We start from the raw sequence: 14,384 nt of genomic DNA, 5'->3' as shown, positions 1-14,384 counted from the left end.
CCTCATTGGGTTTCCAAGGCAAATCTTTACAGAAGTAGATTTCCCCATCTTCCTTCTGTGAAGGGGCTAGTGGGGTTGAACTGCTAACCTTCTGGTTAGCAATCAAATGCCTTCGGCACTGTGTCACCAGAGCTCCTTTTAAATTCTTGAAGCAACTCATATTTAACAAAAGTGGGACCACTTAGATTCAGGGCTGAGGTTACATGCACTTGAATCTCCTAATAAAAGATAAGCCCTCTGTAGGCCTTTTTCAGGGAGCATAAATGCACCCCTCATGTGCTCCCACAGCACTGTATATGCCTTTTTGTGGGGATCACCACACTGTATTTGAATTAGTTGATTATGTTCAGTCTTCACCACCATACTGTATTGTCTTGTAGGATATGACATCTTGGCATCCTATCACAAAGCAAGTAATCTGCGCACGCTGGCCCAATGGATGAGTTAGTGTAAAGAAATGAGTCTGATCCCATTATTTTTAGTTACAGAACATGTGTACATTCTTTGGTGTTTCAAATTACATTTTTCAACAGATGGTCTAGATCCAGAGAGGAGGTCAGGGTAGAGGGTTTTAGTGTTGGAGACATAGTGCAGAATGTATAAAGGCAATGTGCAGAAGGCAATGTGCTGCAAATAAAGTATTTTAGAAGACTGATACAAAACCAATTTTTATTTTCCCACAAATGATAACTCTATTTCACTAGTAATGATCTGATTTATATCCATCTTACTTTATTTAAGTATGACTATCCAAGGAAAATTCTAATGAAGCATTCTGGATAAAGTTGAAAAGCAACAGTTATTACAAATGAGGCTTATGGAATAGGAAAGAGGCACACAGCTAAAGGAGGTTTGACTGCAAGTAAGAATCAAAAAACTATTTATGATGTAGAGGTAGGTACTTAACACAATGGCAAAAGAAAAAAAAAAATGTTCAAGAAATAAATTGTAAAAGTCACCCAGATGCAAAGTACTTAGTAATGCCAAAACCTGTACACAAATGATAAAATTTATGGTGTATTATACACACTAGAAAACATGGAAATTTTCACTTCTGAAAAATCAAAGAAGCTGGAGACTGGCAGATCTTAGTGCTAAACTAGCCATTAAGTGTGTACTCAGAATAAGAGATCAGAGAGAGAGGGAGGGAAAAAAAAAAGTACGAAAATACTCCCAAGTCCTCAAAACAATCACATGCTCTGAGTCTGTCCCTCAGTGATACTTCTCATTGGAAAAGTACTTACATTAGGCCTCAGCTTGGCGGCCAAGTCATAGTACTTCTCAGCTGCTTCATTGAGGCTAGCCTGTCTGTTAAAGGAAAAAAAAAAAAAAAGAGAGAGAGAGAGAGAAAGAAAATAAAAATATATCATTTAATTTAAAATAGCAGGTAAACTGAAAAACTAAACCCACTGTGATTGAGCCAATTTTGACTCTAGTGACCCTGTAGGACAGAGCAGAACTGGCCCCTAGGCAATCTGAATGTAATCTTTGTGGAAGCACACTGCCAAATCTTTTTCTCGATGAGTGGCTGGTGAGTTCAAACTACTGATCTTTTTGGTTTGGATCTGAGTGCTTTAACCACTGAACTATCAGGGTTTCTTAAAATTGAAAATGAGTGTACGGAATCACTGCACAGCAAAATAATACTTTAAAAAATAAATTACAATCACATCAATGGAACACTAAGTTGTTCAAGTAGAAAAAGCTCATCAAAAATTAAAGGCTTGCAATTATGTTTGAAGCATTTTATATAACTCAACACAATATTATTTACTAGATATTATTTTAAATTTGTATATATATTATCATTTTAAAAAGCTGTTTAACTTTTCCAAGCTTCTTCTTGCTGTTGTTAGGTGTCATCGAGTTGGTTCTGACTCATAGTAACCTTATATACAACACAACACAACACTGCCTGGTCCTGCACCATGCTCACAATTGTTGCCATGATTAGTGTCGTTGCAGTGAGTGTGCTGTGCAATTCCATCTCATTGAATGTCTTCCACTTTTTTCACTGACCTCTACTTTACCAAGCATGATATCCTTCACTTGGGAATGGTTCTGCCTGATAACATGTCTAAAGAACTCAAGACAAAGTCTTGCCTCCTTGCTTTCAAGGCACTTCTGGCTGTACTTCTTTCAAAACAGATTATGTGTTCTTCTAGTAGTTCATGATATATTCAATATTCTTCACCAACACATCATAATTCAAAGGCATGAATTCTTCTTTGGTCTTCCTTATTACACTGTCCAGCTTTCACAAGCATTTGAGGAGACTGAAAATACCATGGCTTAAGTCAGGTGCACCTGAGTCCTCAAGATAACATCTTTGCTTTTGAACATTTTAAAGTGGCCTTTTGCAGTGGATTTGCTATGCACTGCTGTTGGGCATTGGTTGTGGAGTCAAGTAAAAGAAAATCCTTGACAACGTCAATATTTCAAAAATAATGAAATTCCAAGCTAACCTGGATATTATGTTAGAGCTTTGGGATTCTCTAGCTTCAACATGATGCCCATCCCCTCACCCAAATCTTTCTTTTTTAAATTAGAGACTGTCAAAGTTCTTAGTTGGCATTGTTTTATGAAGACAGGGAGCATTGGCAGGTTTTAAAAATTCTGTACCTATCTAGAAAGCCACTGCCCTTCCAGTTTGGGGGGTGGAGGAGAGAACTTCTATTGCGTGTAGTCTACAGAAAATAAAAAGGCCAGTTTCTCCTTTTCCTTGCTTTCTGGTCACCAGAGTGGGCACACCTGAGCTCAGCTAATTGGATATGCTTACGTAGGTCTTTGATTCCATAGAAGGATGAAGGGATGTCTAGAATTCACTCACAATGGTGGAAGTAATGGAGTTAATGTACTGGGCAGACTTCCTGTAAGGAACTGTGCTTTTATGCCCTGCTTGTGGACCTCAGTGGGTACCTTGTTTCCTGCTGATTTAAGTACCTGCTCTCCAGCCTGAAGTGAATTCTGTAGTGTTCAAGCGACGAGAGTCAGTATCTATTGCTTACAGCCAAATAACATGAGTGGCAAAGTTACCCAAATAAGATGCTCTTTGGATGCTACAGATAAGCTTGTACATCACCTAATTTTGCAATTCACAGCAAAGGCATAAGTCCTGCCAACTTGTTAGCAGAAGAAATAAAATTTCATGGTTCTAAAGAAACTCAGGCAATAACCCTTTAAAAAGTCAAGAGGTTTATTAATCATGCCATGCTGCTTCAGAAGACCTTTAAAGATGGTAGATAACAAGAAGTGACTTAAGAAACTCTTACAAAGTAAGTTGAAATACTTGAGGGGTACAGAAGAAATGCTAAAGAAAAATGCCCTATTCAACTACATGTGATGCACATAGCACAGCTATGCTGTGTACAGTTTTAGTAAATGGTTTGTGGTCCTGCAGTTAAAATGAAATTTTCTCTTGAAATCATGATATTTCGAAGACTTTAAACATAAAAATGACACAGAGATCAGGAATAAAGAGGAGAAAACAAAAATAACTGTCACACATTTAGATTTAAAAAGAGAAAGCTAACCATACTTATAAAAACTGAATTTGCACTTTGGTAAAGCTAAATAAAAACTATTCAGACATATCCCATTCAACCATATAAATTATCAGAATAACTGAAGATAACATCTCTCTGGAGAATAAGACATATTTTCTAAACTTTTAAAGGAAGAATAATCAGAAACATTACTATTTTTAATGGGGTTATATAGAAAGTACAAACCCTTGACCTAAGGCTCCATAGGGCCCATGACATGTTATAATGTGCTACTGCAATTTATATTCTCATAAATGTTCAAGTTCAATTTCAACAGGTCAAGAAAAGTACTTTAGTCTGGTATGGAACAGTAAAAATCCCCTCAGTAGGGTATTTAATGAAGGTTCCCTCCACCAAATTATAGGATCACTTTCATTCAGTTTCATTTGGAAATGTGAACTAGAACTCATTAGGTCATGCCCTGAAGAATTTTCCCCAGAGGAAAATAAAAGGCATGGAGGTAGGAAATTAGAGTAACTTAATACTACAAAAAAGGTAAGTTACTTTGAAGCAAGATCAACCAATAGATGTCTAACATGGAAAGTTGGAGATATCATTAAAATTCATTTTTATGGATGCTCAAGTTGATAGGTCAATAAAGATCAAAAGAGAAACTGAGCCACTAGATGAAATGCTTTCAAAATGATAACTCAAGTGAAAAAAGTACCTCCACATTAAAAAAAAAAAAAAAAAAAAAAAAAGGTTATTAGTTCTTCTTTAAAGGCTTCATAATCCAGTGGTGAAATTTATCACTAAATGTCAGCACAGGAAAAGTGTAGATAAGAGAATATGACAGTTCATCCACTGAATATTCATGTATATTCTTATTTTATTCTCTAGACAAGATTAAATGCTCTTGAGGAACTGATCAATGTGTATTTTATGATACATGTTGTATTTCGTTGTCCCTTCTGCAAGTAGCATCCTGGGAGTACTTAATAAAACTTAACTGCATAGATGACTGAATCATTAATTACCTTTTGAAACTGAAGAAATTAAAAATATTCTACAAGTTCCCTAGGGGCTGTAGGGATTCTACTAACTATTGTTTAGAACCTCAAAGAACATATTATTAAGGACTGACTTCAGGACTCAAGTTCCCAGAACCACTAGGATCTGTTTAAAAATACTGATAAAATACCCCTTTCCTGCATGCTCATATCCTTTCTTTGTGTCCTCTTTATTTTACTGGATTATGGGGCAGAAAGTTTCTAAATACCAAGAACTGATTATCTCATCTACCAATTGCAATGCCATGAAAGAGATACTATTATTAATTATATTTTAAGGAAAAATACAATGAGGTTTAGAGAAGTGACTTCCCCAAGGTTATATAGCTTGTAAATGGTTGAAATGGAAATCAAGGACTCAAAGTTCAAGCGGTAAACCACAGGTTTATTCTGACGCCTCTGTATACATGAAGATAGAGAAAAATGAAATGCCCTGTATTATTCTATGGCAAATTACTTGAGATAGCAAATGGTATATTGTTTCCTTTGCTCCACCAAACCTCCCTCAGCCCATCCCCACACATATCGTGACCATTGCTACATCAACTGCTAAGAAAGGAAGAAACTACATCTTTGTCTATACGCACAGGCCACTATTTGAGTATGAGATGAGATATGGAAGGTGGAGGATATTTGCAATTACAAGGTTTACTTCCTGACCCACTCTACCCCTAAACTGATAAAAGTGAACCATATGAAGCAGAGGAAGAATTTTAAGATCAATCAGAGTGAAACACATGTTGTATTTTGCCCCAAAATATTCTACAAGTTCCCTAGTTGGTGACTTAGCAACTCCCAAACAAGGGCAGGGAGGAGGAACTCAGGGAAAAGGCAAAGAAAGAGGGCATGAGGTAAAGTAAAAAAGTGATAGATACTTACTTTCCTACCCTCACAATCTCCCTTTTATAAGGGATCACAATTGGATATGGAGGGGAGATATAGGTTGCCAATGTGTCCAGGTAGAAAATAACAAGGTGAGTAAAGGGGTCAGCAATTGCCTCTGTCAAGATATCTCCCAGTCTAGATGTAGACAACCTTGTATTCTGACCACAGGGTACTTTACAATGACAAGAATAAAATAGTAAGTAAGAAAAATCACTTAACCAGGAAGCTATGTTGAGTCCAGGTAGGTGACTGAATTCATTTAACATGACACCATAAAGGTCAACACTATGCCCTATATCTAGAAAGTAAGGATTTAATCATCATGCCAACAATGGAATTACCCACTACAGACCAGATGGAGGTTCCTTTCTTATAAACAATTTCTGCCCATCATGTCCATGGGCCCCTCCCTCTAGTCTCAATACCTGTGGCCTCTCAGGGTCAAGAAAGTAGAAAAGAAGCCTACATGGTATTATTAGTAAACTGGACTGAAAAATAAACCCTGAATTCCCAAGAACTCATTGGCATGCACTGATTGTATATTAAGAGGATTTAGATTTAGTTTTCTTGCCATCAGGGAAAAGGCAGGGTCAGAGTGAAAACAAACAGATATATAAAATATATCTATTTTCCCTCTCTGGTGTTACTTTATGATAGAAAAGTGTCTTTTGAAACAAAGGCTTATGGTCCAATATTCTTATAAGTAAAGATGCATAAAAGAAATGTGGGATTCAATTATGTTTTGAAATAAAAGCTTAATGTACTCTGTGAAATGTCTGAAGAGAGTATAATTAAAAGAATCAGTTAAAATTACCTATATTTTTATGTATTCTATGAGAATTATAAAATTAAAGGTTACTGAATTTAAAGTGACTCCCCTATAAAGCATAAAAAATAAAAACTGCAGTAGCATTTAAAAACCAAACTCATGTCATCAAGTCGATTCTGACTCATAATGCCCCTCATTGGGGGTCCGAGGTGATAAATATTTATGGAAGTAGATTGCTCAGTCTTGCTTCTGCTGAGTGGCTGGGGCGTTTGAACCACCAACCTTCTGGTTAACAGTCATATGCCTTAGACACTGTGCTACCAGAGCTCCTTCTAGTAGCATTTAGAAGAGGTTAACTGTAGTTATTAATCTTTATATTTGTCCATTTTTAATTTAAAAACTATTCAATATGGATAACTACTGCTTGCCTTACACAAAAGTTTTTTTTTTTTTGTCTGTATGTTTGTGTGTGTGTGTGTGTGTACTGGTGAATATTTCCAAAGATAACCTAAGAGCCCTTAAAAAAAGAGAGCTGTTTGTTCATGTATCACGCAAACAAAAGGAAACAGTAGCTGGGAATTTCTGGGTTCTTGCCAATCACTATACTGATTCTTAGTTTTAAGTTACTCAAAGCAGTACAATTTAAACTTAAATTTCAGTTGATAAGTTGTACAGTAGGAATAGAAATAGAACTAAAATAAATGAGACCATAAAAATGTACTGGAAATCTTAAAAGAGTAAAAACAGAGTAACATACATGTAAGAACACTGGAGCAGAAAAGATTCTTGCAATGAAATGCCTACAATAAATTATTTATGACCATGAAACCTTCTTAGAAGAAAACGTCTTCTCTGTCAAGAGAACAAACATGGCTTCATGACCTATGCATATCGAGAGTTAGAAAATGAGGGGTAAAGCATAAGTGTAGCAATACACAGAAGATTAGACTAATAATGTAATTTTATCAGAACTCTCCAAAATTTTTGAGAGTCTGAGCCCATTCTTTCATGGCCTTTGACTTTTCATGGGCTGCTATGAAAAAAGGTAAACCTATATCCAGAAAGATAATGAGTGTACTGCAAAAAATTGTGTACTGGAATAAATGTGTATTGGCAATGCCAACTATAACATTTATATATAATAAACTGCCACTTCAAGGTATTATGATTAAGTGGAGAAAAGGAGTTGGGAGGAGTGAAAAGAGAAAAGGGAGAATAGATCTTGTTTCTCTTGTGGTCTAAGAACCAACATCATAGGGATCACCTGTAGGATATTAGAATTGCAACATATCAGGTATCATTCAAACCTCCTGTCTTAGTCATCAAGTGCTGTTATAACAGAAATGCTACAAGTGGACAGCTTAACAGAAATTTATTCTCTCACAATTGGGGAGGTTAGAAGACTGTAGTTAGGGCACCAACTTTAGGGGAAGGAGTTTTCTCTCTTTCAGCTCTGGGGAAATGTTCTTGTCTCCTTTCAATATCTGTGTACCCAGTGTTCCTTGGAGAGCTCCATGTGTGTTAGCATCAATCTTCTTGTAGGTCTAGGAAGTTTTCACTGTAGGGACACTGGCTCCAAAGCACATACTCTGTTCCTGGCTCTTCTTTCTTAGTTGTACTGAGTTTCCTCCCCTCTTAGTCGCTTTTTTTCCTTTAATCTCTCCGAAGATAAAAGGTATGATTCAAGCTAGGGTGTAATGTAAGAAAGATTGGAATGTCATACCCTCTTGTAAGGCTGTGACATGAGTCACGCCCTCTTATAAGACTGTGACTCAAGATACACCTCAAACTAATTCTGCCTCATTAGCATACAGAGATTAGGATTTACAGCACTTAAAATGGAGGATTATTACATCAGATCACAAAATGGAGGACAACCATACAATATTGAGAATCATGGCCAAGCCCAGTTTATATATATATATATATATATATATACACACACACACACACACACACACACACACACTTTTTGGGATACATCCCAACACGACACCTACTAAATCAGAATATGCATATTAACAAGATCACTAAGTGAGCTGAATGCACATTAATGTTTGAGAGGCACTAGATGGGAAGATGCTTACCATCACCTCTGTCACCGTTTTTTTTTTGTTTGTTTCAAAGACTTTACAACTTATTACAATCTAATCAAAACAAGATTTTGCTTGATCAACAGCTGATAGTAAAATACAATGTATAACTGGAAAATCCAAGTATTTTTTGAAAGTTATCCAAACCTTTGGTAATTACTGTAAGTGTTAAGGATGGAAGTATATGGCTTAGAATGCCTTGGTTGGCTGGTAGAGAGGGCAATACCCTCATTATACACATATATTCATGTGGCTATATTTGGATATATATATATTTTTTCTTCTCCTTACCTGCTTTGGGAAAATAATCTGAAATTGATCCCTTCTTGCTTAAGAATTTCAGTGTTGTTACTTCCAATGGAACTTATAAAGCTGTTAAGAGTATTTAAATTGTGTATTTTCAAAATACTTATATAAGGCTACCACTTTTGAGGACAGAAATTAAAATATACTTCTCTCAAATACGTTCACTGTGTTCTCTGGAAATTGGGAAAGCAATGGGAACAAGTTGGTGCAGTGAATTTTTGTATTCCTTACTGTCTTGAGTAGCAGTAACAACTTGGGCCCTCAGGCTTAGAAAAATTTAATGTGCACAGTGATCTCGCTTTAAGTGTGCCCTTTGTCAAACACTGTACCCTGATGGCGATTCTAAAAAATTCATATTCCTTTGAGAGTATAAACTTAAAAGTTTTTCTTCTGTAACTATAAATATTTAAAAATTTACCATAAAGAGATAATTTAACAATATTTGAGAGGTCTTACTACTTAGGATTATACATTTAGTAACCTGTTACTGTTCCTATAAATTCTTTATCATCAATAAATTCAAGCATCACAACTTCTGGGTAGTTTCTTAATTGTAAAGACTTGAAGGAGTCAATGAAAACACTAGTTATCAAAAAACACTAAATTTAACTTCCAGGTTCACCAACTGTGAGAAGTATTAAATCTCCCTGGAGGCTCAGTATCCATATCTGAAGATGGAACTATTAGTGTCTATTTCTCAGGTATGCAGTTGGACCTAAGAAAGTAGTAGTTGTGAAATACCACGTATAGTGCCAGGCAGACTAGAGATATTTGAATAAACACTACTTTTCCTCTTTACCTTGAAAGTGGATTAAAGAAAAACAATACAAACTGCACCTATGAATGCTGTGAATATGGTAATTTGCTTTTAGTGTCTCAGCCTTCCTTTCAGGTGGCAAGCATCTTCCGGCTCTCTACCACTTCCAGTTCTGGGAGAAAATGGAATTGATTTATTCATACAAAATGCTACTAATAGGAAAATTGTTTCAGTACTCCCTTCTTACAACTCTAAAGACATAACTCTACTGAGCTCTAGTATTTTAAATTCCTTTGATATTTCCTTTGATCCTAACCAACCTACTTTTTAAAATGCTCTCATCTAGATGCTTTGATACTTTTTCATTCTATTTGAAGTACTAAAACTGTCAATATGTATAGTCAACATTCATCATGTGAGGCCACTTACCATCTATGATTACCTTTCCCTATAATTTGGTAGTTAGCCACAATGTGAATCCCACCTTCCCCAAAAAAGGCAGAACTCCTCTATATCCAGAAACTCCTCTATATCCCAACTTTCTTTCTGCCAAGGTGCCAGCACAAGACTCAGGCTCCACCAATCAAATGCAATCTCAAGAGACTCAAAATCGGAAGTAAACATCACGGGAGAATCATCCTCTAATAAACGTGGCTCTGGCTTTCCTTGGTTCCTTGTGGGGGTGGTGGCAGATTTTATGGACTATGAAGACTGCTAAGCCCTAGGAATAGTCTTGCTGAGTGCTTTAGCATTATTCCTGCTGCACACAACTAAGCCCTCTGGTTCACTCACGAGTCTATGGGCTACAGAATATTTTTAGTGAATCCCTTTTTCTTCTTAAACTTGCAACTGTGAATTCTGCAGTTTGTAACTAAAAATTCCGATGCATACATGAAAACAAGCCTAGGAGGTGATCTATCTGCACTTATTTTGCTTTCAGTATGATAGCTGAAGGCTTTATTCCTATTTTAGAAACCTTCTTTAATTATTTCTTGATAATTGGTTATTTGTCCTATGCGCTCCTTCAGAAATTTCTGTTCCATTAACATTTATATACACAGATAAAACTGTATACATGTGTGTGTATGTGTGAGAGTATAAACAAAACCAAACTCACTACCATCCAGTAGATTCCGACTCATAGTGACCCCCTTTAGCTTTCCAAGGAGGTAACTATTTATGGAAGTAGATTGCCCAGTCTTTATTATGCAGAGTGGCCGGTGGGTTTGAACCACCAACCTTCTGGTTAGCAATCAAATGCCGTAGGCATTATGCCTAAGAGCTCCTTACATATATATAAACTAATCATATATATACACATCGTCTATGTGTATATATAGGAGCTCTGGTAGCATGTGCCTAAGGCACTTGACTGCTCACCAGAAGGCTGGCGGTTCAAACCCACCAGCCACTCCTCGGAAGGAAGGTTGGGCAATCCTACTTCCGTAGTGATACTGCCTCGGAAACCCAAGGAGGGGTCGCTATGAGTCGGGGCTGACTTGACGGCAAACAACAACAACAACAACAACAACATGTGTATATATACTATATAAAATATATACAGACACATATAGTATCTATAAAGCTATATATACACATGTATATACTTTAAACAGTATCTTTATATATGTTTGTATGTATGTGCATAAATACAATTACATGTGTGTGTGTGTTTAAATATAGTGTTATTAATCTATCCTCTAATTTCTTCTCCTTTCAGCCATAGTTTTCTCGTCTTTAGCTTTTTCTATTAAGTTCTGGAAAAATATCTATAAAGTCTATTTTAACCCACAGAATTAAGTTGCTGCATCAGTTTATCAACTGTATACTGCCTGAAATACAGTTGTATAGTCAAAGATCCTATTAATCTCTTAGTAAACTTTTCTGATGTTGTGTTGTTCCTTTTTCTAATTACCTATTTTATTTTCACAGATGTATTGTGCCATCAGTTAGAATAGGGTCAGTTATACTGTGATATTGACCCATTTATAAATCTTAGTGAATTAACAAAGTTTACTTCTCACTCATGCAACATATGCAATGCAGGTAAGAAGAGTTGTTGTCTCCCATTTGTCTTTTGAGGATTGAGGTAACAGAGGATCTACCTTGATCCATGCTTACACAACCTCCAAATCACGAAAAAGGGAAAAATCAGTGACTAACAGTTTGGGTCACAAAGTGACTTACATATCTTTCACAGATACTGAAAGATCTAAGTAAGACACATGTCATGCCCCACTTTAAATAAGGCAACAAAGTACTATTCTACTGTGTTTCCTAGAGGTACAGGGTCAAACATACATGGTAAAAAACATTGATACTACTTCCATACCACATAGTCTTCCTTTAAATCACATTGATAACAGGAATCAGAGATGTTCTAAGAGGCTCTTGTGCTTTTAATGTCAGTCTCCTAGAGTAAGGGACTTTTCCTTTGGTATTTCTGATTTGTCAGTTTCATCTAAACTGCAAAATTAAATCACGTATTTGGAAATTGGAGGTCTGGTGGCATAGTGGATAAGGCACTTGACTGCTAACCAGAAGGTCAGTGGTTCACACCTACCAGCTGCTCTACAGAAGGAAGACTGGGCAATCTACTTCCATAAAGATTTACAGCCTTGGAAACCCAATGGGGGTTGCTGTGAGTCAGAAAGGACTCGATGGCAGTAAGTTTTTGGTTTCTTTGGAAATCACATGAAACTTGCTTAGATAGGAAGATCTTTATCCATTATTGAGAGTTAAAATGGATCTATTAGAAATTTCTCATATTTCAAATGATTCAGAGAGAAGATACAAACTTCAGTCCACTCTAGTTTTAGTCAGTTTCCTTATGTTGTCTACAGGGAGCATGAGTTGCTCTGTGGCCTGAGTAGATGAGTACCTGTAGATAACTCTGATACTCTTCTCCTTTGGAGTATCATTTTCTCATTTCTTGTAACTGGCAGCCCAAAATTACCTGAAGCAATGCAAGCTATCTAACTAGCATATCTGTCCATGGAAAGGATTAGCCACCATCAGACTGTTATCTTTACGCAATAAACTATCTATGCCAAGTATAATCAAGTTCTGTGTAAGATCTGACAACTAGAATATCTCTTGAAGTTTCCAGTAAGATACAGATTTGCCCTTTGGTGACTGGCCCTTGACCCTCACTTTTCCCAATCTAATATCATCTAGATAGAAACTTTTTTTTTTTAAACTTGGATTGAGCAGCTTTTTCCACATTAGTAGATTCTTTTGTTATTTCACTGGGAATTAGCAAAGTAGGGGAAGTTACATTTGTGTGCTCAGACTTTATCTTGAATTATAAGCCAGCTATTCAAGTCATTAACAATGGAGACATCTCTCCATATCTTGCCCATTTTATTTCCTAAATAACACTCAGTCGAACAGAGTTCTTCAGGGAAGAATTAATATCAAATTCAACTTAGTACTATGTATCAACCCCATAGGAAACTATGAAAAGCAGTAAATAAGCAAGACAGCTAACCGTTTTGATAAAGCTGCGTTTTTCAAGAAAAAAAAATCTTTCCTACTTGTTTCAGCAAAGAAAACTCTGAATGTTCTTGATTAAAAGAGGCTGGTGTTTCAGTTTAGACAGTAAGTACTGAAGAAATGCTTGAATCTAATGGAGCCAAAAAGCAGGAATAAGCAAAAACATTAATGGAAGAAGCCACCAAGTTGAGTAGGATATGTGGTCATAATGAAATTAGTATATGAAAGGACTGACACACTGCAGAATTCCAGAGAGAAGGTTCTGAAAAATAAATCCTACATAATTCCATATCATCAATCTATAACCACCTTCCCCTGGTTTCCAGCACTACGTTAACAACAACAAAAAAGTTACATGTAATACATTTACCAAGGACATGTTTTGTAATGTTCTCATAATAGATTTCCATTGGTAGACCTTGAATTTCATACACTGATTTAATATGTAGTCAAACACCGTGTTGTGAAATATTTATTATGATTAAATGAATTAACCTTTAGAAACGTGTGCTTTCCCATCCTTGCAAATGGTTTATTGTGACTAAAAGCTTAGTGTTTTATTCATGAAGAACAAAAAAATTCTCTTGCTAAAACAGCATCTAACCTTGTCATGCAATTAAAGTCTCTTTTAAAAATTATCCTTGCATTGAAGGTTCCTGAAGATAGGCTACAATTTATTTTATAAATGTACCCGTAGTCCACTGAATGCTCACTTCTCTTTGTAGGTGTCAGCTTTCTTGGGTTTATCCTAAAACAAGTGCTTTAAGAATGACAAACATTACTAACAGGGAGTGAGAGAATTTAGCTGAAAACTCACAGAATGCTTTTTCCTCTCAGGCTGGCATTAAATATTTTATCCACAACTTATTAAAACACACACACACACACACACAAAACAAGTAGTAAGTCATTAAGGTACAGTTCTAATAACCATCTCAAATGATAAATCCAAAGTAATTTACATTTACTTTAAATATTAGCTCCTTAGGGGGAAAGGTGGGGCTATGGCTATGAAAGGTAATTCAAGGGATATATACATATATATGGTGATGGAACTGTTCTGTATTTTGACTGCATGTGATCTACATGTGATGAAACTGCACCGGACTAAATACACACACACACACACACACAGATAAGTAAAGTAAAACCAGGAAAATCAGGTTACCGACACTGATATAATTCACTTGTTTTATTCAGGTTTCCCAGTTTTGCTTTATCTCTTTGTAGTCTGTGTGTATTCAGTCCTGTGCAATATTATCACATGTGTACATCACAGGTAGTCAAAATACAGAGCAGTCCTATCACTATAGATATCCTTTAACTTGCCTTTTATAACTGTAGCCCTGATTACACCACAGTATGAAGAAAACAAAAATCCTCACAACTGGACCACCAATAAGCAACATCACAATAAATGGAGAAAAATTAAAGTTGTCAGATTTCATTTTATTTGTATCCACAATCAATACCCATGCAACAGCAGTCAAGAAATCAGACATTGTATTGTTGTTGTTGTCGTTA

At 36.1% G+C, this 14,384-nt stretch overlaps 1 protein-coding gene across 1 annotated transcript in view; it reads right to left on the bottom strand.

The window, feature by feature from the left end:
• Nucleotides 1-14,384, bottom strand: part of TMTC2 (transmembrane O-mannosyltransferase targeting cadherins 2) — a 661,377-nt gene that overhangs the window by 89,742 nt on the left and 557,251 nt on the right. Inside the window, exon 11 of the mRNA XM_007955475.2 lies at nucleotides 1,245-1,308. Within this exon, the coding sequence (XP_007953666.1) occupies nucleotides 1,245-1,308 (64 nt within the window). The remainder of the gene's footprint in view (nucleotides 1-1,244; nucleotides 1,309-14,384) is intronic.

This window comes from Orycteropus afer, unplaced genomic scaffold, assembly GCF_000298275.1.
Source record: "Orycteropus afer afer isolate SDZICR_OR568_19922 unplaced genomic scaffold, OryAfe1.0 scaffold00504, whole genome shotgun sequence".
NCBI classification, from domain to species: domain Eukaryota; kingdom Metazoa; phylum Chordata; class Mammalia; order Tubulidentata; family Orycteropodidae; genus Orycteropus; species Orycteropus afer.
This window is presented reverse-complemented; position numbering and strand designations above follow the sequence as displayed.